Genomic DNA, 23,751 nt, shown 5'->3' with positions numbered 1-23,751 from the left:
ATTTATGCGGTTTTCTCCCCCTTTTGTCATCAACAAACAATATAGGAGCTAATGAATTATCTAATTCAAAATTATATAATTTATATAATTTTTCTACCCTTTTTGTTATCAACAAAATATAGGAGATGCTTCTCCGCAAATAACTCTCCCCCTTTGTTATCAACAAAAATAATGCATGAAATGCTCTCCCTCAATTAACTCTCCCTTTGTCATTGACACAAGCATGAAGAGCATGAGTGCTCCCCTCAAATAATTCTCCCTTCTTAACTTATGCTCCCCCTAATTAATGCATAAGTTAACAACTTCTCTCCCTCACATATGCACTCTCCCCCTACATGAATGCATAAAAGGAAAGAGAATGACATACTCTTTCTTAATACCCTTTTTCTGGGTCCTTAATGATTTTGAACAATACTCCAAATGAGTTGTCCCTATCAATGTCATCTATTAATCCGTTATCATTATTGCTAATGGAATTAGGATTATGGGAAGAATTTACCTCAAGGTCTTCTTGTTCTTCCATGGACTTTGCCATTAGAGCCAAGTTGATTCTTTCTTCCTTGGACTCCTCCTCTTCTTCTTCCTCACTTGTGTTGTAGGATATGTTAGCCATATACGGGCACTCGGACTTGATGTGGCCCAGTTTCCTACACTTGTTACAAGTGACATTAGAAACATAACCTTTTTTCTTAGAAGGATCTTTACCTTTGTGCTCCTTAGAGGATTCTCCTTTGTGAAGATACTTCCCTCTTTTCTTTTTGAGAAGTCTCTTGAACTCTTTGGCGATTTGGTAGAGCTCACTGTCCAAGTCTTCTTCTTCACTCTCACTTTCTTCTTCTTCCTTGGTGGCACTCTTTAGAGCTATGGACCTCTTCCTTCGATCCTGCTGCACGCTTGCTTGCTTGTCTTCTTCAAGCTCCGCTTCATGAGCTAGCAAAGATCCCATTAGCTCATCAATGGTAATTTTAGACAGATTCCCCGCTTCTTGAATTGCTGTCCTTTTGGGTCTCCATGAGGGTGGAAGAGCTCTCAGAATTCTTCTAGTTATGTCCTCATTTGCCAATTCTTTTCCTAGGCTATACAACTTGTTCATAATGTTAGTAAATCTACTAAATAAAGAAGTAATATCCTCATAATCTAACATTTTAAACTCTTCATATTGAAGCATGTAGATGTCTAGGTTCATCCTTTTGATATGATCAGTCCCTTCATATGTGACTACCAACTTATCAAAAATTTCTTTGGCACTTTTGCAAATGCCACATCTATTGTAGACTTTTTCACTTAACGCACATTGCAAAAACATTTTTGCTTTGTGGTTTAATTGAATTTTGACCTTGTCGATCGAAGTCCACTCGGTTCTAAGTTTGGGTACCTTATGGCCATGTTCATCTGTTTTGAGAACCTCATTTGGTCCACATGTTATGACGTTCCACACATCGAAATCATGTGCACACACAAAGTCTTCAAACCTATTTTTCCAATAGGCAAAGTCTTCTCCATTAAAGTATGGAGGTCTAGCAGTGTTAAGACCTTCGGTTCTTGAAGGAACTTCATAAAAAGGAAAGGCCATGATCTTTGACTCTTTTAAAGATTGATTTCAATCTTAATTTGAGCTCCCGCTCTGATACCAATTGTTGGTGCAACCTAGAGGGGAAGTGATTAGGTTGCAACTAGTGGATTGTCCCAATTTTTCGGTTTGTGCGGAAATACAAGGTTAATTGAGAATTCAAATGAATTTAAACAATGACAAGCAATCACAACACAAGATTTATAGTGGTTCGACTTTACAAGTCTACGTCCACTCCTCTCTTGGCCTTAAGAGAATATTCCACTAGTGATTCTCTTTCAATACAATGGGTAGAGATCAAACCCTTTACAATCTTTGTTAGGGGGCAAGAGCACCCTTTACAATCTTTGTTTATCTTAGGGCAAGAGCACCCTCTTCAATCTTTGTTCACGGGCAAGAGCACCCAACCAATCTTTGTTCACGGGCAAGAGTACCCAAAACCAATTCTAATCTACCTAGACTAGAATTGAAAACAGTTACAAGAGAAGGATGTTACCTTAACAAGAGGTGTGACACTTTACCTCTTGTGTGTGTGTGATGCAATAAGAGTTGTATGCTCAAGATATGAAATGCATGCACCACCAAAGCCTTCAATCACCTCAAGCTTGACTTCCACAAGCTTACTTTAACACCTTGGTATGTTCTTCAAGGTTGGGGAGAAGGTGAAAGGCAAAGCACAAGGCTTTCTAGCAATTTGAGAGCTTTAGGATCACTTGGGGAGTGGGTGATCAAGTGTGAGTGTTGTTACTCTCAAATGAGGTGAATTGGGTTTATATAGAGCACCTTTAAGTGCAAAAACCCAATCCCCAACGGATAGAAAACGGACACATTTTTGTCCCGTTTTTCAGCCCGGACGTCCGTCCGGTCGACGGTCATCCGTCTCAAAAGTATCCGTTGCAAACAGTGAGAGGATATTCTCTTTAAACTAGCCGTTATAGTCAAATCTGGGCCGGACGGACATCCGTCTGGCCGGACCGCCGCTCAGACGGAAATTTCCGTCGACCTTCTATTGTTTTCCGAGAAACAGAGTTATCGAGTACAGACGGACATCCGTCCGCTCGCACGGCTATCCGTCGAACTCTATTTTGCCGACTTAAGTTGGGGTGGGACATTGCTTGGGTTTTTGGACTTTTTGGTCAACCCTAAGCATTGTACACCTCACTAACATGTCCTAGGTCACTCTAGTAATATGAATTACATATAATTGATGCATTTACATGAATGTGTATGCGAGAGTGTCCTAAGCCCTAATTCAACCTAAGTCTTGATCTTCGACTTGATTTTGTGCAACAGTCTTCATGTCCATCTTGGCATGGTCATCTTGACTTAGACTTCATGTCTATCTTGGCATGATCTTGGCTTTGACTTGCATATGGCTTTGACTTGGAGTTGGTCCACTTGTTCTCATCTTGAACTAAAACATCATAACTCAATATAGCCATTAGTAATTCATGCTTATTATCATCAAAACCAATAGAGGCTGATGTGGCAAATGCTGACATGGCATTTCCCAACACCTAGTTTGAAACATAAAATAAAAAGAGTAATTTAATCCAACATCATCCATATATCTTCACATCAATAATTTAGGACTTGAAAATAAAAGAAAAACTCACTCCATTCAATCTCATCCATCTTATACATTCTCATATTATTTTCAAAGAATATTGAAAATTGAAGCAAACATACTTTCTTACCTTTCATTCGTGCAAAGTTCCACACATAAACACAAGAAAATAAATACTAAAGCAAGGCAAGATATCAATAATGAAATTTAATTAACATGATTAAACATGCAAGATAAGGTTAAGTATATTCCTCACCTTTCTAGTTAGCATAAGCTCTCCAAGGTTCCACAAAAGTTAAACTTACGAGTTGGTGATTATAATCAAAATAAACCTAATCATGTAAGAAGATCAATAGACATAAATTAGAATTCAATTGGGTTTTAATAGAGTTCCCATAATCACCCACCAAAAGCCTAATCTGCCAACTAGGTTTGAACCCACCGTTCTCAACCTAGTTTCGGCGAAAATCAATATTTCACTATCGATTCAAAGTCGAAACGAAACTTTGGGAATGTCTAATCGGAAGCAATAGGGTCCTAAGGGTACCTTCAATTTGATCCAATTCGTTCTGGATCAAAAAGGCCCAAATTTGGCTCTCGCGAGTTGCCCCGGAGCGTCTCTGAGAGTCAAAACGTGAAATCGTTTGCAACAATCCGCACAAACCACTCACAAACTAAAGAGAAACATAAATAAAACTATTTGCAAGCATTTAATAGACCTAACATGCAACAACTACCCAAATCCAACATTTATTGCGAAGAACTACTCCTAAAACCAAGCCCAAAGAAGAGGGTTTGATGAATCTTACCTTTCCTAACAAATCCGCAAAGATCCGGGTGCTGGCACGCTTCCGAAAGGTTAGAAACCTTCCTTTCCCTTGGTTTATCTTCCTCCTTTAGCCTCAGCCTCATACTAGCCTTCTAAAATGTGAGTATGAGAGGTTAGAAACTCAAAATAGGGTTTTAAACATGAAAAATCCGATTCTGCCCCGAAGCTGGAAAATGGGTGGGGGGTTGGGGCGGTTGACAGGCAGTTCAACCGGCCCCTGGTTGACCCCTCAAATGGACTTCGATTTTGATGATTTTTGGCTTGTTGGAAAAGTCTTTCGATGATCTTCGATTTGATACCTTATTCGCGTCAATTGGATTCTCCATCGCTGATATATGGACGTTCCAAAATCACCCTTTTTACACCATCGCGATTAATCTTTTCTCATCACTTAAACTCTAGGAGAGTTGATGAGTCATCACAATGGTCATCCACCAATATTGGATTCATTTCCAACCCTTCGGGCTCCACTTGAATGGCCCACATTTGTCATCAACTCGAGGCCCGATTTTCTCAGTCTTGAAGCCACGGGTTAAAAGGGTAGAAATCCGGGGGATTTCACAGTGGTAACCAATCCGTGCCGAGACTCAGTAGTCCACTGTTGATCATACAATGGTAGGGTTGCATATGTTAAGGTTTGGGCTTGTGGACATCCAAGGAGTGGCCAGAGAGTCTTGAGGGGTCATGAGAGCATCTGCCCCAACAATATGTGGATGACCATAGGGTTAGGTAATGGAGTCCAACAACGGTAGCCAGTCCGTGAGGGTTCTCATTCCTAGGTTGAGAAGAATACGGAACCGAGTTGGTTGGTGCCATAGGGGAAGTATCTGGACTTCATGTAGTATGTTACTGTATGACCTTGCATTGGATTAGAAACCCCAACATGTGCCAGTACTCATGCCAATGGTCGTGGTAAGAGAGTTTTGACTTAAACCCCAGCTATGGATGACTGATGAGGACTTAACCCCTTTACCCGGGATTCTAACAGAGGTAACTAGTCGGTGAGGGATCAGAGTGACTAGACCTACCCAGAGGAGGGTTGGTGTTATATCTTAAAGCATGTAAACTGTCTAGAGACTTGCATAGTTAGATCTTAGTAGCATTCATAATATTGCATATCATTCATTTCATATATGCATTGCTGGATATGTCGACATATGTATGAGAAATGTGTATCCTTACTGAGTTCGTCAGAACTCATTCCTTTCTTTGCATGTTATATTATACTGTACAGATGGTAGCACGTCGAAAACCGGAGATGTACCGCGTGAGTGTTACTACATATATGAAGAGGATGTGGCACCGTTAGTGGGAGATGGAGATGTGGTCCACAAAGCCTCCTACGAATGCTTGGAGTGCGCTTATAGCACCCATTGATAGCCGAAGAAGGCAGATCATCAAACATTTTGAGAAGTCCTTGGAGAAGAACTGAAGAACTCCCTATCTTATTGTTTTAGAAGAGAAGACTATAGCTTTAGAGAAGTCTACCAGAAAGAAACTCATTTAGTTTATTTGATTACTTCCGCTGAACTCATTAGTTTTTTAACTTGATTACTTTCATTTTCATTCTTTAGAATATTTGGATTCCTGTAATTCTTTTGATTAATTATTTAAACTTGCTCTTGCTCTTGATTATTTATTTATTGCATTTATTATTATTGATGGTAAGATCGTGGATCCTATGACGGATCACACCCACGGGTTGTTGGGTATAACTGAGACCGGCGGGTGGGGTGTGACATCTTGAACCCAAGAGAGTTCTTCCTTAACGCCTCTTCAAGAGATCGAAGAACCCAAGAGAGTTCTTAAACTCGAGAGAGATTTTGACCCTAAGAGAGTTCTTCCTTGACACCTCTTTAAGAGAGCGAAGAACCCCAAGAGAGTTCTCGAACTCAAGATAGTTCTTGAACCCTAGAGAGTTCTTCCTTAACGCCTCTTCAAAAGTGTTCTTCCTTAATGCCTCCTCAAGAGATCGAAGAACCCAAGAGAGTTCTTCCTTAACACCTCTTCAAGAGAGTGAAGAACCCAAGAGAGTTCTTCCTTAACGCCTCTCAAAAGATTGAAGAACCCAAGAGAGTTTTCGAACTTGAGAGAGTTCTCGTACTCGAGAGACTTCTTGAATCCAAGAGAGTTCTTCCTTAACGCCTCTTCAAGAGATTGAAGAACTCAAGAGAGTCCTTGAACTTGAGAGAGTTCTTCCTTAACGCCTCTTCAAGAGAGCGAAGAACCCAAAAGAGTTCTTGAACCCAAGAGAATTCTTCCTTAACATCTCTTCAAGAGGACAAAGAACCCAATAGAGTTCTTCCTAACCACCTCTTCAAGAGGCCGAAGAACATAAGTGTTAAAGTCTTTAATAGGGGTGTCGATTTATAGCCCGAACCGAACCGTAATGGGCCGTAATTGGGCTGAGGGTTGTGGAGCCCGCACCAACCCGAAACTGAACCGTAACCTGTTATAACCCGTTTTGTAATTTTACATTAAATGGTATTTGAATCATTATATTACCATTAGGTAGTTGGTATAGACAATTAAAAAAATTAAGCATGAATTCAAAGATCAAATAGTCATTTTACTACTTAATATCTAGGTTCTTGATTTCTATATAATGGGTGGGTTTTTTTTAATGGAAATTGACCAATAGCAACTTTGCTTTCCATATAATTTTCACTTTTGTTGTAGGATGCTCAATTTTTTATTCTTGTTTTCTTTTCTTACACACCATACACCGTTAGTCAACCCGAATCTAAGCTGTTAGCCCAAACCGTTAGTTAACCTGAACCCAAACCGAAACCAGCCCGAAACTGCCCCAAACCGCACCGTTGACACCCCTAGTCTTTAATTAGGTGAAGCATTTGAACATGGGAAACTAAGGCATAAGCATGTGGGCATGATGACACCAATTACAAAAAAAAAAAAAAAAAAAAAAAAAAAGGAGAAGAAGACATGGATATTGAAGAAGTCGAATTTTGAGGAGGATCTTGGTTCTCGGGAAGACGAAGGATCACCTCAATCACGTTTGTGTCTCGCTCAATTTTTGGAGTCTCCCGAACTATTGAAGTCTTCTTCTCAAAGATATCTCCAGTTTCTTCTTCTTCAAAAGGCTCGGTACAGTTGAGGGTCAAGTGGGTGGAACGGCTCAAAGTGCATGGCACCCTTAATAGAGGCAATAGCATCTCTCGGAGAACCCAGCTGGGGGCTTCTCGACTCGATGAGATAGTCTAGAGACAATTGGAATTGAAACAAATCTAAGAGAAAGGAAATCAAAGAAGGAAGGAAAGAAGATTTACTAATTGGTGAGCTAGTTATAGAGAATGAAGTTAATCAGGCAATTGAAGAGACTCGGAGCAACAAATGTTTCAAATGAAAATGACAGCTACTAACACCTCTATTTATAGTGGAGGCAAGAAGAAGAAAGGTCGTGATGTAATGGCTAAGGATCAAGGGATGCGACGATTGAGATCAAACAACCTTTCCTCTACAAGGAGTTGTAACGAAGAAACGTTATGATGAATCGATGTAACGGTTGAGAATTAACAATTGTAACGTTTGAAGATGGCTTTTGGAGAAAGGACCTTTGGGTCTCATAGGTAACATTTACCTGAGAGTCTCTGGATAAAAGCTTGTATCAAAATTGATGTAAGAGAAGCATTCCACACATTCGAGAAGCCGATCGCATGGTATGGGGGGCTCTGTTGTGGAGGGTATGCAGCCCGTAGGGCTGCAACAGGGCCGGGCTGGGTCGGGCTTTTGCAATCCCAAGCCCAGCCCTATATGTTTTAATCTGAGCCATTCCCGCCCTGACCCTATTTCAGGGCCAAAGATTATTGTCCCTGGCCCTAAGCCCTACAGGGCCAAGCCAATCCCATTCCCGCCCTGATTGGCCCTAATTGGGCCGGGTCGGGATGGGTTGGCCCTGATTGGCCCTAATTGGCCCTGTCCCTGGCCTTGACCCTGATTGGCCCTGTCCCTAGCCCTGATCGGCGCTGATTAGCCCTGATTGACCCTGTCCCTGGCCCTAATTGGCCCTGACCCTAATTAGCCTGGTCTCTTGCATTGATTGATCCTATCTTGGCCCTAGCCTTAATTGGTCATATTATTGGACCTAAAATAACAAATGTTAATTCATAAAATAATAATAATAATAATAATAATAATAATAATAATAATAATAATAATAATAATAATAATAATAATAATAATAATAATAATAATAATAATAATAATAATAATAATAATAATAAAAGTATCATAAGTAAACTAAAAATAAAATTCATAGAAATATAAGATGATTCAAGCTCATACAAAATGATAAAATTGTCAATAAATTGATAGTGCTGCTTTAAATATAAATAAATTCATACTCCATAATTCTATATTGATCTCTGAAAGTCTCTCAACAAAATTTGACGATGAAAATTAAAAACCTCTCCCATTACTTTGGTGATGGAAATTGAAAACCCCTACCATTGATATCCTTATTCAACAAAAAAAAAATCATATTCAAAACTTTGTTAACAAGTAAATCAACGATAATTTAGTATTGATTTTTTTTCGTAGTTAAAGAAAATTATATTTTAGTTACAAACATAGCTATCTGTCCTTAATAGGGTTTTTTTTTTTTTTCTCCTTTTTTTCTCTGAAATAACACATTGGAGGCAAAAGAAAATTGTCAATATTCATGATGAAAAGTCGGGGTGTATATTTGTTAGATATTAATTCTCTATATACTGGCTTTTATTATTTATAATATATTATCTCGCCTTCGTCAAAAAAAAAAATCAATGATTTTTTGGAACTAAAAATGACTTAATTCGAAAAATAAAAATTATCTTAAAAATAATATAAAAAATGAACTCATAGTCTAATATTATCAAAATGACTGAAGGTCAAAGTCAATACTTATAATTATATCATTGTTAATGTGAAGATTAATAAATCTAATACATGATCAGGGTCAAATTAACATTAAGAATAGAGCCAAAATTAGGGTTAGGATTGGGCCAAAATCAGGTGAATGTTTACTACATTGGTAATGAATATATAATTAATTTTTTTACAAAATATGATCATGTTTTTAAAATTTGACAGGTGTCAAATATTCACCCATGTGGATTATAATTAATTCTTCTCCATATGGGTGGAGGGTCCAGACTCAAATTAGGGCCAAAATCATGGGCCTAGTTCAGGGCCAAATCATGGGCCTAGATTAAAGCCAAGATTAGGGCCAATAACAGGGCTAGGATTAGGGCCAAGATCAGGATCAGAATCAGGGCCAAAATCAGGGCTAGAATCAGGGTCAAGATCAGGGCCAAAATCAGGGCAGGGCTGGGATGGGCTGGGCGGGCCAAAGAGTAATCCCATGCCCGCCCTTGGCCCTAGTTCAGGGCCAAAATATTTTGGCCCTAACCCGCCTCTTAGGGCCAAAATCTTTAGCCCAAGCCCTATTCGGGCTCAGGGCGGGCTTAGGGCGGGTCAGGGCCGCCAGGGCCAAACTTGCACCCCTAGCAGCCCGAGAGCCCCTCGTGGAGAACCACACACACCCCCTCAGGGAGTTGGAGAACCCTTTGGGAAGAATCATTTACACCCCCTTGGGGAGTTGAAGAACACCTCGTGAATAACCACAAACACCCCCTCAGGGAGTTGAAGAGCCTTTCTCTAAGGGATCCTTGAGATTCACTCAAGATAGGCTCGAGCAATGACAGAATGCCCAATGCTAAGTTCGAAGAGGAACGTTGAAGACGACAAAGTCAAAAGGATTAGTTAGAGATAACCACCCATCATACCCACTCCTAAACGTGGGGAAGTGGATGATAGAGTAACGACTCCATTAATCCCACTAAGAGAAGGAACTTGCTTCCTAAGGCAACTTGTCCCAGTCCTCAACTAAATGGGCGAAATCAACGGAAGGGCCGCCCCTAGGTAACCACTATATAACCTCCATCTTAATATGGGCAATGTATGAGATTTTTCTCACTATCATTCTCTACACTTTGAGAACCATCTCAAAGCCTTCTATTGTTTCCTAGACTAACTTGGGCGTTGGAGGTGGTCTCTTGACCATCATCAGGTCAGGCCGTTCTAATTTCCGTTGTGAGTGCAGGCATTACACCTACTCATATCGAGTTGGAAAAGCCTTCAAGAGGTCGTCCAACTACCCGGCTGATGTGAAGAAGGTCTAGATGCAACACTTGGTTAATCCTAGATGAAGGCCTGGGCTGAGAAAGAATGACCTTGGGAGAGTTAGGCTTGAAACTTCTAACCTAAAGTCAAAGTTGGTGCTAAATAAGATTAGGGTGAAGCAGCCTTGGAATAGAGGGATTCTTTTTTGTTGTTAACATCTATCTTTCTTGTCGAAAAGCCTAATTGTAGGGATGTAGAAGATGTATAGAGATAGTGGCACATGGAGGTGATACAATCAAAAGAAAAGAGGGGTAAAATGTTAAAAAGAAAGTTAAGCAAGGTTGGCCACTGTTTTGGTAAACCCCAAACTCAAAATGGGAGATTTTTACTCAGAGATTTCAAATCTCTAGCCTATTTGGTTACGTGAATCCAGAGATTTGAAATCTCTGGATTCATAAATAGGAGATTTTTATCCGTTTGGTTGTGTGAATCCATGGATTCATGAAATTTAAAAATTCACCTTTTTACACTAAAAACGTGAATTTGTAGATTTATGGGTATGAGGTGAAATCTACCCCTACCATATAAGCGTTGAATATTTGAACCATGATTCCATAGATGTTTTTTCAAGATGAATATATAGATTCCATTCCAAAGATTCAAGCTAACCAAACAAGCCCTAAAATAATGAACGTGAAATTTTTAAACACTTCATAACTATTAATCACCTTTTCCAAAAAATAAAAAGTAACAATTAATTTTGTAATTTTCTTTTCATCATTGGATCTTTCATAATTTTTATCATAAGTCATAAAGAGGTAGGCCCTGAGGATAAACAAAAGGTAGAGAGACTCAAAGAAAAGGAGATTGAAACCAAAAGTTTCTTGGTTTTATTATCTGGACATGAAAGGTTGCCACTAATATACCTGAGACACATGCACAACTACTCATAAAATTTTTCGAACTTTTTGAACATGTAGAATTTGGATATACCAAATACCAATGCCAGGCCTAGAATCGATTGAGTACGACGTAATGCGAATCTACCCGACATTTCAACGCTGGGGTATTCCAAATGAAAACAAAATCGCACTTCTCAAAATGCCCAAATGCCCCAATATTTTTATCAAAATGCCCAGATGGCCCAAATGTCCATGGGTGTCACTACGCTTGTGATTTTAACTCTTAAAACCTCTCAGGCTCAGCACAGTTCAGTCTTCGGCAGCCACCAGCAAAAGCCATTTCAGAATCGATGCAGGCCGCTTTCGTATCTCAGCCTCGGGCGACCATCGCCGCCGCCCCATCATTCAAAACCCAACAACCTCTGCGCCAAAATTATCGCCTCTGCACTGTCCGTGCTTCCACCGAAACAGTGCCACCTCAATCTGCGACCTCAACCTCAGAATCATCCCCTGTTCAACAACTCAAGCTCAACAAGTACAGTTCCCATATCACCGAACCCAAGTCCCAGGGAGGTGCACAGGCTGTCCTCTACGGCGTTGGCCTCTCCGATGACGACCTGAAAAAGCCTCAGGTGGGTATCTCTTCGGTTTGGTATGAAGGAAATACATGTAATATGCACCTTCTTCGCCTCGCCGAAGCTGTCAGAGAAGGCGTTTGGGAGGCTGGGATGGTTGGTTTTAGGTTTAACACCATCGGTGTCAGTGATGCTATTTCGATGGGTACTCGAGGAATGTGTTATAGTCTGCAGTCTCGGGACCTGATTGCTGATAGCATCGAAACTGTTATGGCTGCGCAGTGGTACGATGGGAACATCTCAATTCCTGGATGTGACAAGAATGTGAGTTCTTATTTACGGGTTTATTGATAAATCGTAAAGTTATGGTTTTTGTTTCAGCATTTTCTTTGGTGTTTATTTATTCTCAGTTTTCTTTATGTGGATGGTGATCAGACTTCAGCTTTCAACGTTAAAGCAGCCTTTGTGTATGATGTTGGTAGAAAATCAAGTTTATCTTCGTTTTTTGCTTTTTAATATTGCTTTTAGAAGTTTAATTCAACTGTTTAAAGCTGGATAAGCTTAAGTCCAAGAATTCAAGGTCTGGATTAGAAGAACAGGAAAGACTTTATTGGTGGATTTATACATTTCTAAATCATCTGTGACTGTCCAAAAATCTTGAGGTACTTCATGTCCTATACTTCATTTTTCAGTTAGAGGTCGTTATTCTTTAGCTGTCTATTTACAGAAATTGAAATTTGAAGAAATGAGTGATTAGAAGAACAGGAAAGACTTTATTGGTGTGGTAAGGTAATGGTTTCAAGTGGCTAGACCATGTTGAACTATGCCAGTAATTAGCTACTGTTAAAGTATTAAGTAGTTAATTGACTGCAATATCATCACTAATCTGCATCTTGTATGCTGATACGGAATTCTGTAGTATTTGACTTTTATGTTAATGTTAGTTCATTTATTTTGAAACTAACGATGATTCTGTTCACAGATGCCTGGTACAATTATGGCAATGGGCCGACTTAATCGCCCAAGTATCATGGTTTATGGTGGAACAATCAAGGTCAGACATCAGTTTGCTTGGTTATTGGAACTGACTTTCATTATTTTTCATCGTCAGAATTTTTGAACATTTACATTGCACACTGCCCTGTTACTGGGAATAGATTTTTCTTTTGCTTTCATTTGAAGATCTTCATTTTGGTTCTCCGCCAGTCAGAAGTCTATCTGATGCAGTGATTCACTGTGTTAATTATGGGTTGTTTGTGTAAATTCATTTTATTGTCTTATTAATGTTGATAGATGTCATGGTATGGCTTGTAGATTGTGTTTATTTCTACTTCAGTCATCGTATTTGAATAGGTTAGTTTCTGTACAGATCTTAAACGCATGTATGCAAACCGTTGCATATTCAGATTGCATTGGATTTTTTCTTTTTAAAATAATTTCTGTGACTTTGGAGTCTGGTACTGTTGGCTGACAAAGGAAGTGCCACTTCCTCTCTTTGAGCATAACTATCTTCCATTCCTGGTTTGCTTTTCAAACTGTCCTCTTGTCTATTGTACTTGCTTCTTACTCTTGTTTTACTGATTTATTTGTCTTTTCCTTTTTCATAGTTATAATTTCAAAATTTTATCTGTTGTACCCTGCTGCTGGTAGTCATGGCAGCCACTAAATTAGTGTGGTTTCCCTTATAAATTAATCTTTCAACTTGAGATTCTGTAGAGTTGTTATAAATTAAGGTGCAAATCTAATAGTGAATTCAGGACCAGGAAGCAATTTCTCTGAGAGAACTAGTCCTTACCTCTGGGTCAAAGCTTGGTCATGCTCTCGTATTAAGTTTTGTTTCAGAAAATCTTACTTAACTTCCAGGTTGTGAACTCATGTAATTGTTGGTTGGACTTCTAAAGGATTTTCAGTTGAGAACCAACTAAGGTCAGAGTTCAGCTGGGTTGGGTTCCACTTGAGTTAGTGGCACAGGCATCGGAGGTGATCTGCTATTGTGGCCTTTACAGAGAGAAATGCGGATAAAATGAAGAATAATGGGAAAGGGAAAACTCACATTTCCACACACTCACACAGAGTACCAAAATCTCAATAATTAAAGCTCCATAACTGAGGTCACTCCTATGTTATCAATGAATAAAGAGGAATTTGCCTTGTATTGAAATGGAAATGTGTCTAAAATAGGAACCAACTGAAATAGGAAACTAGCAAAATTGATGCTAAGAAATTAGAACTACTGTAATCTTCCCAAAAGAATATAAATGAGATATTGCATCCTAAATAAGCAGACTACCAGCCCTTGCCAGACCAGAAACCAGTTTAGGACCTATCCTTGATTTGGGTCACCAAAGTGGATTATGTTGGTCCAGCCAGGCTGCTTTTGACGCTGGTCTGGCATAGCCACTTGGCTAATTGGTTTCTTAAGTTTGTTTACTCCTTGGATTGATCTCATGAGAAGAGCTCCGGACCTCCCATACCTCAGGTGATGCACTTATTGATCACTTGTATGAAGCAGAATATGACTCTTGCTCCTCCTAATCCATTTTTCTGTGTAGTTGATGTAGTCTGGTTATGAAAAGGAATCAGTCAGAAGAAACAGCTCTGTAGAGCATGGGGAAGGCTACTGAAGGATTGCCATGGTTCAGAGGGTGGGTGACCCTAGTCTGCCAGACAAGACATGTACTGGTCATACCCGAAAGTGAATAAGGCACTCTTTGTCGGTCGCTGGCTTTTATTAGATCCAATTGAGAACTGGAAGGCTACTTGCATTGATCAAGTCAAGTACCAGTGTGACTCTTCTTCAATTTAGAAGCACCACCAGAGAACACTCTAAGGATGTTGTCCAAATCCTATAGGAATTGAAATACCACATGCAGATCGGCGAATCTGTCAGGAGGATTCTGCACACCCCAACCATTCCAGTCTATAGATTCATTAAGAAAACTTAAACAAGTACGGATCCTGATTGCTCTGTCACTGCATCCAACTACTTCTCCCTAGCATCAGTGAGAAAGCATACCTAGCCATGGGTCTTACTATACCATTCCACTCCCACCCTCCAGCCCTTGTGAGTGAGCAAAGCAAGCTATACTACTGATCAAGGAAGCTTACCCTGCCACATTGATCATGGAAGTAGCGGATTGAAATGATAGTGGCAAGGAAGAGACCAAGCAAGAGGCATTCTGTTCTATCGGCAACAATTAGAATCATGCAGTTAAAATATGGGAGGATTTTCTGCTTGGGAGTGTTTCATGAGGTTGAATACGATACTTGCATAATTTACATGTAAGGACAGAACGGTCCGTTATTCAGAAGTTCTTGGATTTTATGAAGGGATTCTTGCTCTCAATTGAAATCACGTTTTGTTTTCATTCCGTTTATTAATTTAATTACTTGTCCTAATCCTTGTTTATCTCTTCCAATATGGTTATTAATTGTTCTGAAGTTCAGAATGTTTTTGAATCTGTTACTAATTCAATTTGTATTATTCTGTCAGACTCATTGCGTCTCTTTTGTTAGGAGGTTTATGTTTCTCCTATTCATAGAACAATCATGAGCGTGCAAGTTTTTTAAATGATTTAGATTTACAAGTTCCACACTTTTAAGTGATTTCATGGTGTTCATTGGTTGATATATTTACATATTTTTGCAATCACTTACTTGTTTTTTGTCATTTTTGTGCAGCCTGGTCATTTTCAGGACAATACTTATGATATAATATCTGCTTTTCAGGTATACTTGATTATTTTCTATTACTGGTTTTCCACTTGCATAGAGTAGTTATTTAGTGCTTTTCCATTGACTTACTTCACAGCTGATGTGCTCAATACTCTTATTCCTCGTGTTCTTTCTTTGCTGAATGCCGTGAGCTCTTACTGCTCCCTACCATATATCTCTTCAGTTTTGCTCAGTTGTTTTTCAACTTCATAACACCATGGTGGGGTGTGTTACCTAGTGCTTCTGGACCTCTGGTTGCATACATATATGCTCATTGTCTATATACAATTATGATTTTTCCGACGTCTTTGTAATTTGCTGCTTAAGCCTTCCTGTTTAATTTTTTTTTTATTGCATAATTGCAATATTCTAGAGCTACACAACTTATCCTTCCTGCCACTATTTATGCTTTTTGTAGTGTTATGGGGAGTATGTTAGTGGCTCCATCTCTGATGACCAGAGAATGAATGTCATCCGCAATTCATGCCCAGGAGCAGGTGCTTGTGGGGGAATGTATACGGCAAATACCATGGCTTCTGCTATTGAGACAATGGGCATGTCACTGCCATACAGGTAGAAATTGGTTCCTCATGCAAAAAAGTTCAAGAAGTAGAAAATTGTTGCTTTCCGGCCCCTCCACTTGAGACTGTCATTTTCTGCTACTACCTATCTTTCAATTGATCCTTTTTTCTGTATATCTGGCAAAGCTCTTCCACACCAGCAGAAGATCCACTGAAGTTGGACGAGTGCCGTTTAGCTGGAAAGTATCTTTTGGATTTAATCAGAATGGACCTGAAACCACGAGATATTATCACTCCCAAATCATTACGCAATGCAATGGTTATTGTTATGGCTCTTGGTGGCTCAACCAATGCTGTCTTACATCTGATTGCTATAGCTAGGTGAGGGAACATGTTTTGCCATTTCTCATATGTACCAGTAATTGCATCTTGAAGTACTGAACCTTCCTTGGCAGGTCCGTTGGTCTGCAGTTGACTCTTGATGATTTTCAGAAGGTCAGTGATAAGGTTCCCTTCCTTGCTGATCTTAAGCCAAGTGGCAAGTATGTCATGGAGGATTTACACAAGGTGCGCTGAATGGAAATGGTCTACGGACATAATCTGGTTTCATTTATAAGTTTACTTGAGGAACTCATGCAATTGCTTGGTTGAGTAAGGGAGAATATTTTTCTGTTATTGTGCTGGTTTTAAGTATGAACTTTGATTGCTGTTTTAAATAAATATAAACATCTACTCCTTGCATCACCCTCACCCATCCACCTCCGCCCAAAAAAAAAAAAGAAAAGAAAAAACAAAATCTGAAAGAAAGAAATTGTTTGATGGTTGAAATTAATATTTGTTTGTACAGGTTGGGGGGACACCAGCAGTTATACGCTACCTTTTGGATCAAGGGCTGTTAGATGGGGACTGCGTGACTGGTAAGTACATCTTAAGATGGGGGGTTCAGCTCTTCCCGACTGTAATATTGACTTAAAATATCTCTTTTGTCTAGTAACTGGGAAGACACTGGCAGAAAATGCAAAACTATTCCCTTCTTTGGCTGAAGGGCAGGTAAAAATAGTAAAAGCATAATAATTTCTTTCTTTCATGCGGTTCTTCTTGAGTAAATACAAGATTCTAACTTTTATCTTTTTCACCTCTTTTTCTCCAGAAAATTATAAGACCGCTAGAAAATCCCATCAAGCAAACTGGTCACTTACAGATATTGTATGGCAATCTAGCACCCGAGGGTTCTGTAGCAAAAATTACTGGAAAAGAAGGGCTATATTTCTCTGGTGTTGTTTTCTACATAATTTCTGAATTCTTTTTTCCTCCATAATTGTTTGTATGTTTACATGTGCAATGCTCTCAAATTTAGATCTATGTGTTTGGCAGGTCCTGCTCTTGTTTTTGAAGGTGAAGAATCTATGATAGCAGCCATTTCAGAGAATCCTATGAGTTTTAAGGTAAGAATGAGGAATGCTTATTTTTCGTCAATAAGTTGTCACTGGCATGTGTGAAAAATTATTTCAAAACTCCTAAAACCATGGACATTGTGGGGTCGGGTGCTCTAAAACTGAAGCATTATTTGAGCACTGTCTTGCATAATCAAACTTGGCAGCACATTGTCTTCAATATAGGAATTGCAAAAGTTATAGGGAGTCAATCTACCAGATTGGAGTTTCCTAGAATGCTGGACTACTGAGGATTCAAAATGGCAGATAAAACCACTAATTTACAAACAAACAATGCTAATAGACAATCTTACCATATCTGACAGATTATTTCTGTCAAGAAGTGAATCGGTTAAGAGAAACGAAGTCGTGGATTTCAATATGCTAACATTTTGATGTCAAAGCCAGCTACTGGGAGTTTTCTACTGGTAATGATAAAGCATCATGAGTGATTTCTTGTTGCTTTCTTTTAAGATGTTAACTGGGGCCAGGAATTTGAGGCTAACTGTAATTCCTGTTAAGGTTCCATTTGGGGTTTTTGCCATGAGGATGCTCCAACAGAAACAATCTCTGCCTGATCCCAAGTAAATGGTGTCTCCTATATGGGTCCAGGGGAAATAAAAGAAGATCAAGGCACAAAAGAAAGTAACAACTGCAAGATGGAAAATAGAAGAAAAATGAATGAGAGAGATGAAAGTAAGAGGAGAGAAGATCAGCCCTTCAAAGTTGGATTTTCTCAATTCAGTGGGGTCTGCTATGTGGATCCCTGCCCATAATGCTTTTTTGGCTCCTTCAATCAGGAGCACATGACTTCTCCTCCTGCTATTAAAATTCTCCAGTCTTAATTAGTTTCTTCTTCGACCTTCATTTATGCACATATTTCACTTGCTTGTTTTGATGTTGTATGTGGTCCCCCTTCATCAAGATTCTGTATATAGTCATCCTTTTTACCTGTGAAATCTTTTTCATCAAGATCTTAACCATAAGCCATTATGTCACAACTCACAAGCGATGTATCCCTTGTTTTATGCAGTTCAGGGATTCCGTTTATAGAAATTACTGAGTTATTGCTTATATTATTTAACTATTTTGCAGGGGAAAGTAGTTGTTATTAGAGGAGAGGGACCCAAAGGGGGACCAGGCATGCCTGAGATGTTAACACCAACCAGTGCAATAATGGGGGCAGGTCTTGGAAAGGTACACTTGTTGCTTTCTTTGCTTAAAGAGAACTATTTTGATGTAGAATTAATGGGAAAGTAGTTGTTATTGCAGCCTTGCCTGGCAACTTTTTCTGAGAGGCTGTTTTGATTTAAACAATTAAAATAAAACAAATCAAACTGGAAAAACATTAGAGTGCTTGGTGGAAAATGTAAAGCTAAAAATCCTGAAAAAAATATATTGCTATTATGTATTGACGCTAGTTAATTTTGAGTAGTTTCATAATTTTCATTATAGAAGAAATTATTAAAGATGATCTTGGCCATCCATAATGTGTTGCATGCCCATAAGATTGTTGACGACTAGTTAATCTGCTGGTTATGGTGTCTTTTTGGCTACTTTCTCTTAGAATATGGTGTTCTTGCTTCTTAGTTCTTGCATCTCACAAGTGTTTTTAGGTGATATCTGAACCTTCTTAAGATAGTACCTTTGTCAATGATAAGTAAGAAGATGACCCCTAACATAGAGTTCTCATTATTGGTATGAGAAACTCCATGAAGAGACTCTTTTATTTATAAGAAAATTAATAGGAAGTACAATCGTATGGAAACTCTTAGTAAAGAGTCCTACATGGCGCTAAGCCGCTAACTCTCGAGCCCTTTTTCTCTTTCCAAAATTATCTTCAACACTCCCCCTCAAGCTGGAGAATAAATATTAAACATTCCCAGCTTGTTACAAATATAATTCACTCTTTTAGCCCCTTTGTGAATAGGTCAGCCATTCATTCTTGGGTACAATGATATAGCACCTACACATGTTCTTCTCTATCTCTCTCTCTCATGCAGTTTCTTCTCCTTGTTACTTGAATTTCTTCTAACAAGAGTAATTTTTTTTATCAGCAATTTAACCTACTGTTCTCTGTCTGAAACTGTAAGTTGAGTCATGCTCATCCACAATCCTTCTTTTAACCTTTTAAATTCCCAAGCCCTAAATGTTCTTCTTTATTTCTAATTTTGCATGCCCAAAAAGTGACAATTAGAACTATCCCAAACTTTTGAAATCACTATATATCATTACTCATCTACAAGTTTCAACCCCCCCCCCCCCCAAACAAAAAAAAGAACCTCCAATCATTGTCATCCCATATCTCAAGAACCTGCCACATCCATCATACACCTGTTTCTCTAGGGTTATCCAATCAACAGGACCTATGTTCTTGTGCTTCCAATCGACGCCTGAAAATCATAACCCTAAGCCCTTACTTTGAATTGAGATCCTGGGAGGCTGGCCCCTACTTAATCCTATTCAACGTGGGGCAACATCGACCCCCCCCCCCCCCCCCCCTTAAAAAAAAAAAAAAAAGGAAAAAAAGAATAAAAAAAAAAGTAAATAAATAAAGCAAGAAAAAGAAAATGGAACTGTTGTTACACTTGTCATTACATTCTAATCATGCATGCCTTTATCCATGTCCACTTATTTACTTGAAACATTTTTTTTTCTGGTACTTTCCCAAATTAACCCTCTAGGGACCTATTGATCTATGTCAACAAAGACCATATGAAGATTCTTCTTACTGCCTCTAAACCTTTCCATGAGTCTCCTAATAACTAAATAGTTTGTTGTGGATCTTCTTTGCATAAAATCAAGGAGACCCTTTTTGGTTTTATACAAGTGAAGTATGAAACTTGAAAATGAAAACAAAAAGAGGAAGGTTTTTTTTTTTTTTTTTGGGGGGGGGGAGGGGAGGGGTTGGGTTGGTTGGTTGTTGTTATTGTTGTTATAGAAGTAATTCAAGAATTTTTCATTTGGATTCCTTAATGACTTACTGTTGAATAACTTGTGATTGAATAATACCTTTTTGTATATGTGGAAGCACTCAAATACTCTTATGTGGAAGTGGAACTCAGTGGTCATGGGTGTCATTGCATATTTCTTAATTCTTGTGCTGGAGAGTGTTTTCTTTGTTTAGTCAGTGGTGCAATTCTTGTTTCATTTGAGGTTCTGACATCTTGTCTACTTTTTAAATTTAACCATGCAGGATGTTGCTTTACTGACAGATGGTAGATTTTCAGGGGGGTCACATGGATATGTTGTTGGCCACATATGCCCTGAAGCACAGGTTCTTTACCTTTTCTGATTTAAAATATTCTCTGCTTCATCTTTTTTGCCCATATCTACGGCTTGTGTTGAGTTATACTACTTTAACTGCTTCGGGGACACTTCACAATGACACTGATGAGAGATGAAGACTTTAGACTTTCTTTATAATTTCAACCCTATCTATATCCTCTCATTTAGAGATGGAATTACAGTTGTCAGGGTGACGAGGCAAACCAAGACTTGCTTTGTACTTTCAACCCTATCCATGTCCTCTCACTTGGAGATGGGAATTAGAGTTGTCAGGATGATGAGGCAAACCAAGGCATCAGAGGGGCATCTAGCTGACCAAGCGTTGTCTGGCAATTCTGTATGGAAGTCATATCAGTGCAACATGATACAACTGTGCTATTAATAACTTAATGAGAAACCAACATATAACAAACAAGCTGTGTGGTATTACCCAAGAGTATTCATCAAAGGCATATAATGAGGTGGGTAGACTTTCAGTAACCGACTGGGATGATTCTCTGCATGGACTATGAATTGAACTTGGCAACTGTTCTACTTCACTGGTGACCGTTGCTGGTTAATTGTTCCTTATTATCAGTATGAATTGTATCCTTCATCTGCTTCTGATTTCTTCACTTTGGCTTTCAATTGGACAAGTTGTACTGATTCTACTGAAATGAGGGACGGCATTGAAGTCCTGTGGGGAGAAATTCAGTTTTCTCTGAAATCTTATGAGAAATTACACAGATAAAACTGTCACCTCTTTTGCAAAAACCTGTAGAGCCTCCATATCTTGGTATTTATCCTTCCTATACAACCACATTTGGATAACCTCTTGCACGGGTATTTGGTAGTAGTAGTTTGGCAAGGTGTTCATGGGGTTGGTTGGAGATCTGGCTGTCTACCAGATTGCTGGATAAAACAGGGTTCTTCTGTACCTTTGTTAGTTTGTGACATTTGTTTGGTTTTAAGTGGGCACTGGTAAAGAAAGGGTTACAAGCATGGGCCCTAGGCCCTAGCTGTGTATGGTTACAAGATTTAATCACATCAGCTAACTGTACCCAGCTTGGTATATTACATAGTAACATGACACATAGAAGCAGAACATTTGATGAAATGAACTTCAAAGAGCCTTTGAATGGAAATCTGGTCCAATTATTCTAGATCTGTCTGGAAATGAAATCCATAATTGCTTGGTGGACATTAAAAATCAACTCTGTTTCGATGTTGGATGCCTTTCATTCCTGTGTTAATCTGGATGATCTTTCTCATACACAGAGTCCTCTTAGTGCTCCATTTAGGCTGTCCTTGTAAATGCTTTGCATTTTGGCTTATTACAAGCTCTCATATTCTTGAAGAGGGAGTGTATTTAAATATCAAGGATTTCTTTTGTGTCTCTGTTGGATGCATTATGTTAATTTTGTTGAATGAGGGAGTCCATGTTGGAGAATAACAACACAACAAAAAATTCAGGCCGATCACATCTTTTGAGAAAATTTTAACGAAATGGATTATAATGTGTTTTCAGGAAGGTGGTCCAATTGGCCTGGTTGAAAATGGAGATATCATCACTATTGATGTTTTGAAGAGAAGAATGGATGTTCAGTTAACAGATGAGGAGATGGCCAATAGAAGGAAAAAATGGACTCCACCAGCATACAAAGCCACCAGAGGAGTTCTCCACAAGGTCTGTAAGGACTTGTATTTCTTTGAGCAACATTTATTTTGTCATTATGTATGTACATATTTTATTGAAAGAAAATTGTCTTTGTCAGTATATCAAGAATGTGCAACCAGCTTCGAGGGGCTGTGTGACCGATGAGTAGATGAAGCATTTCGAACAATAAATTCTGCCGATTTTATCTGCAGCAATCTAGCGTTGACTGACTTGCTCTTCCAAAGGATTTTGAAGGCAAAAAGGGTGATGCTCCAAGTAGTTTTTGTAGAATTGGTAGGAAATGTGTCCATGAACTGTTGTTTTTGAAGTGGTTAAATCGACGAAGTCATTCAAGAAATTTTGTTTTAATTGAACATTGATAATGAGTTCACTGGTATTACTTTTTTGGTAATAGGGATTCCTTGTTATCTACGAACTGAACCAGTGGTGAAATATGTCAGAGTCATGGTGCTTAGAAATCCTCTATCTCTTCCCTATTAGGTGCAGCAAAGAGCATTCTAAGGTGGATTGAGGATCATTTCTTTTGCTTCTTTGGTTTAGGTTTGCGTGGTTCAATTTTGTATCTACATTGTTGTACTTATTTACTCTTTGTGTTGGTTCAACATTATTATTTTGAGTGATTTTCTAGAGAAAATTTCTTGTGGTCATAAAAAGCATCCAAACGTCAAAAGAAAATAAGTGAATAAATTAGATGTGGAAGGCACCATCTTGAGATTATGGTGAAAAAAAAATCCTTGATTCTGAACGGGTTTCTGGACAGCTCAGTCATTTTTGTTGCAGGCTGGTTGAAACTGGCCTTGAAATAGGGTTCTTGATCCTTGTCCAAAAGGCTAAAGACTTCTACCTGCATCACAGTAGCAGCATGCCATTCAAGGGATGCAAAATAACTTGATTAATTGTTGGCTTTTATCACTAGAACTATTTCCAGATGAGACATGGGATCCCCCTTTATTGAACTGATAACAGACAAGCTGCATGCATCTTGATGATCATCTACTCAGCATGTATAGTGTTATAGATATGGCTCTCTCATATTCCAGGTAAGACATTTGAGAGCAAACTCACTTGCTAACCAAGGCTTATTTTTTATTTTCTTTTCTTGATTTCCCCCTCCCCTTCTAAACTAGTGAGATTGGATTCTACTATTCTAGAATCTGCAAAATATTAGTAGCATTGTCATGTGGTTGGTATTTCATACAGGAAAACACAAAACTGTATTGAAGCTGTTTGGTCGTAAACAAGCAACTGGGATCATTGCCTCTCTAAATATTGTGCTTTTTGGGGTTGGAAGCAATGGAATTGCTCTAGTTCTGTTCATGAGGGTCTCTCTCTCACACACACACTCTCAGAGTATGGTTGTGGGAGTGGGGGGTTTTGTGGAGTTGGTGTTGTGTGGGAATGGGATTGGTTTGTCAGTATTCTCTTGTACAAATCTTGCTACAATAATAGCCAATGGTAAAGAGTCAAATCGTTCTGAGCAAGTTGTGGAGTGTATGTTTGTTGATTTGTTGTGGTCATAGTACGCCAATGCGACCTGCTTTTAGCATATTCCTTGTCATAATTACCTTGTCCTTG

At 38.8% G+C, this 23,751-nt stretch overlaps 2 protein-coding genes across 3 annotated transcripts; one reads left to right on the top strand and one right to left on the bottom strand.

The window, feature by feature from the left end:
• Positions 1–373: 373 nt before the first annotated feature.
• LOC149022893 (uncharacterized) lies at positions 374–1,573 on the bottom strand. The gene has a single exon (XM_089147727.1). The coding sequence runs from the start codon at positions 1,571–1,573 to the stop codon at positions 374–376; it is 1,200 nt and encodes a 399-aa protein (XP_089003853.1).
• A 9,674-nt stretch (positions 1,574–11,247) lies between these two features.
• Positions 11,248–22,902, top strand: LOC149022892 (dehydratase family). Of its 2 annotated transcripts, XR_016172477.1 has the most exons (15): positions 11,248–11,887; positions 12,546–12,617; positions 15,245–15,292; positions 15,696–15,850; positions 15,985–16,179; positions 16,254–16,365; positions 16,646–16,715; positions 16,790–16,848; positions 16,949–17,072; positions 17,173–17,243; positions 18,327–18,428; positions 20,428–20,508; positions 22,027–22,185; positions 22,274–22,449; positions 22,571–22,902. XR_016172477.1 is itself a non-coding variant. In XM_089150777.1 (14 exons), exons 1-14 carry the CDS (start codon positions 11,339–11,341, stop codon positions 22,322–22,324), a joined length of 1,848 nt encoding a protein of 615 aa, XP_089006903.1. In that variant the 5' UTR covers positions 11,248–11,338; the 3' UTR covers positions 22,325–22,902. The 2 variants fall into 2 exon arrangements, 1 of the variants encoding a protein (XP_089006903.1); XM_089150777.1 differs by having other exon boundaries at positions 22,274–22,902.
• Positions 22,903–23,751: the final 849 nt, after the last annotated feature.

The sequence above is a fragment of the Hakea prostrata genome, chromosome 3 (assembly GCF_041222555.1).
Source record: "Hakea prostrata isolate BN-2017 chromosome 3, UWA_Hpros_2, whole genome shotgun sequence".
Classification (NCBI taxonomy): domain Eukaryota; kingdom Viridiplantae; phylum Streptophyta; class Magnoliopsida; order Proteales; family Proteaceae; genus Hakea; species Hakea prostrata.
Note: the sequence above shows the minus strand (reverse complement) of the source record. Positions and strands in the feature narration are given on the sequence as shown.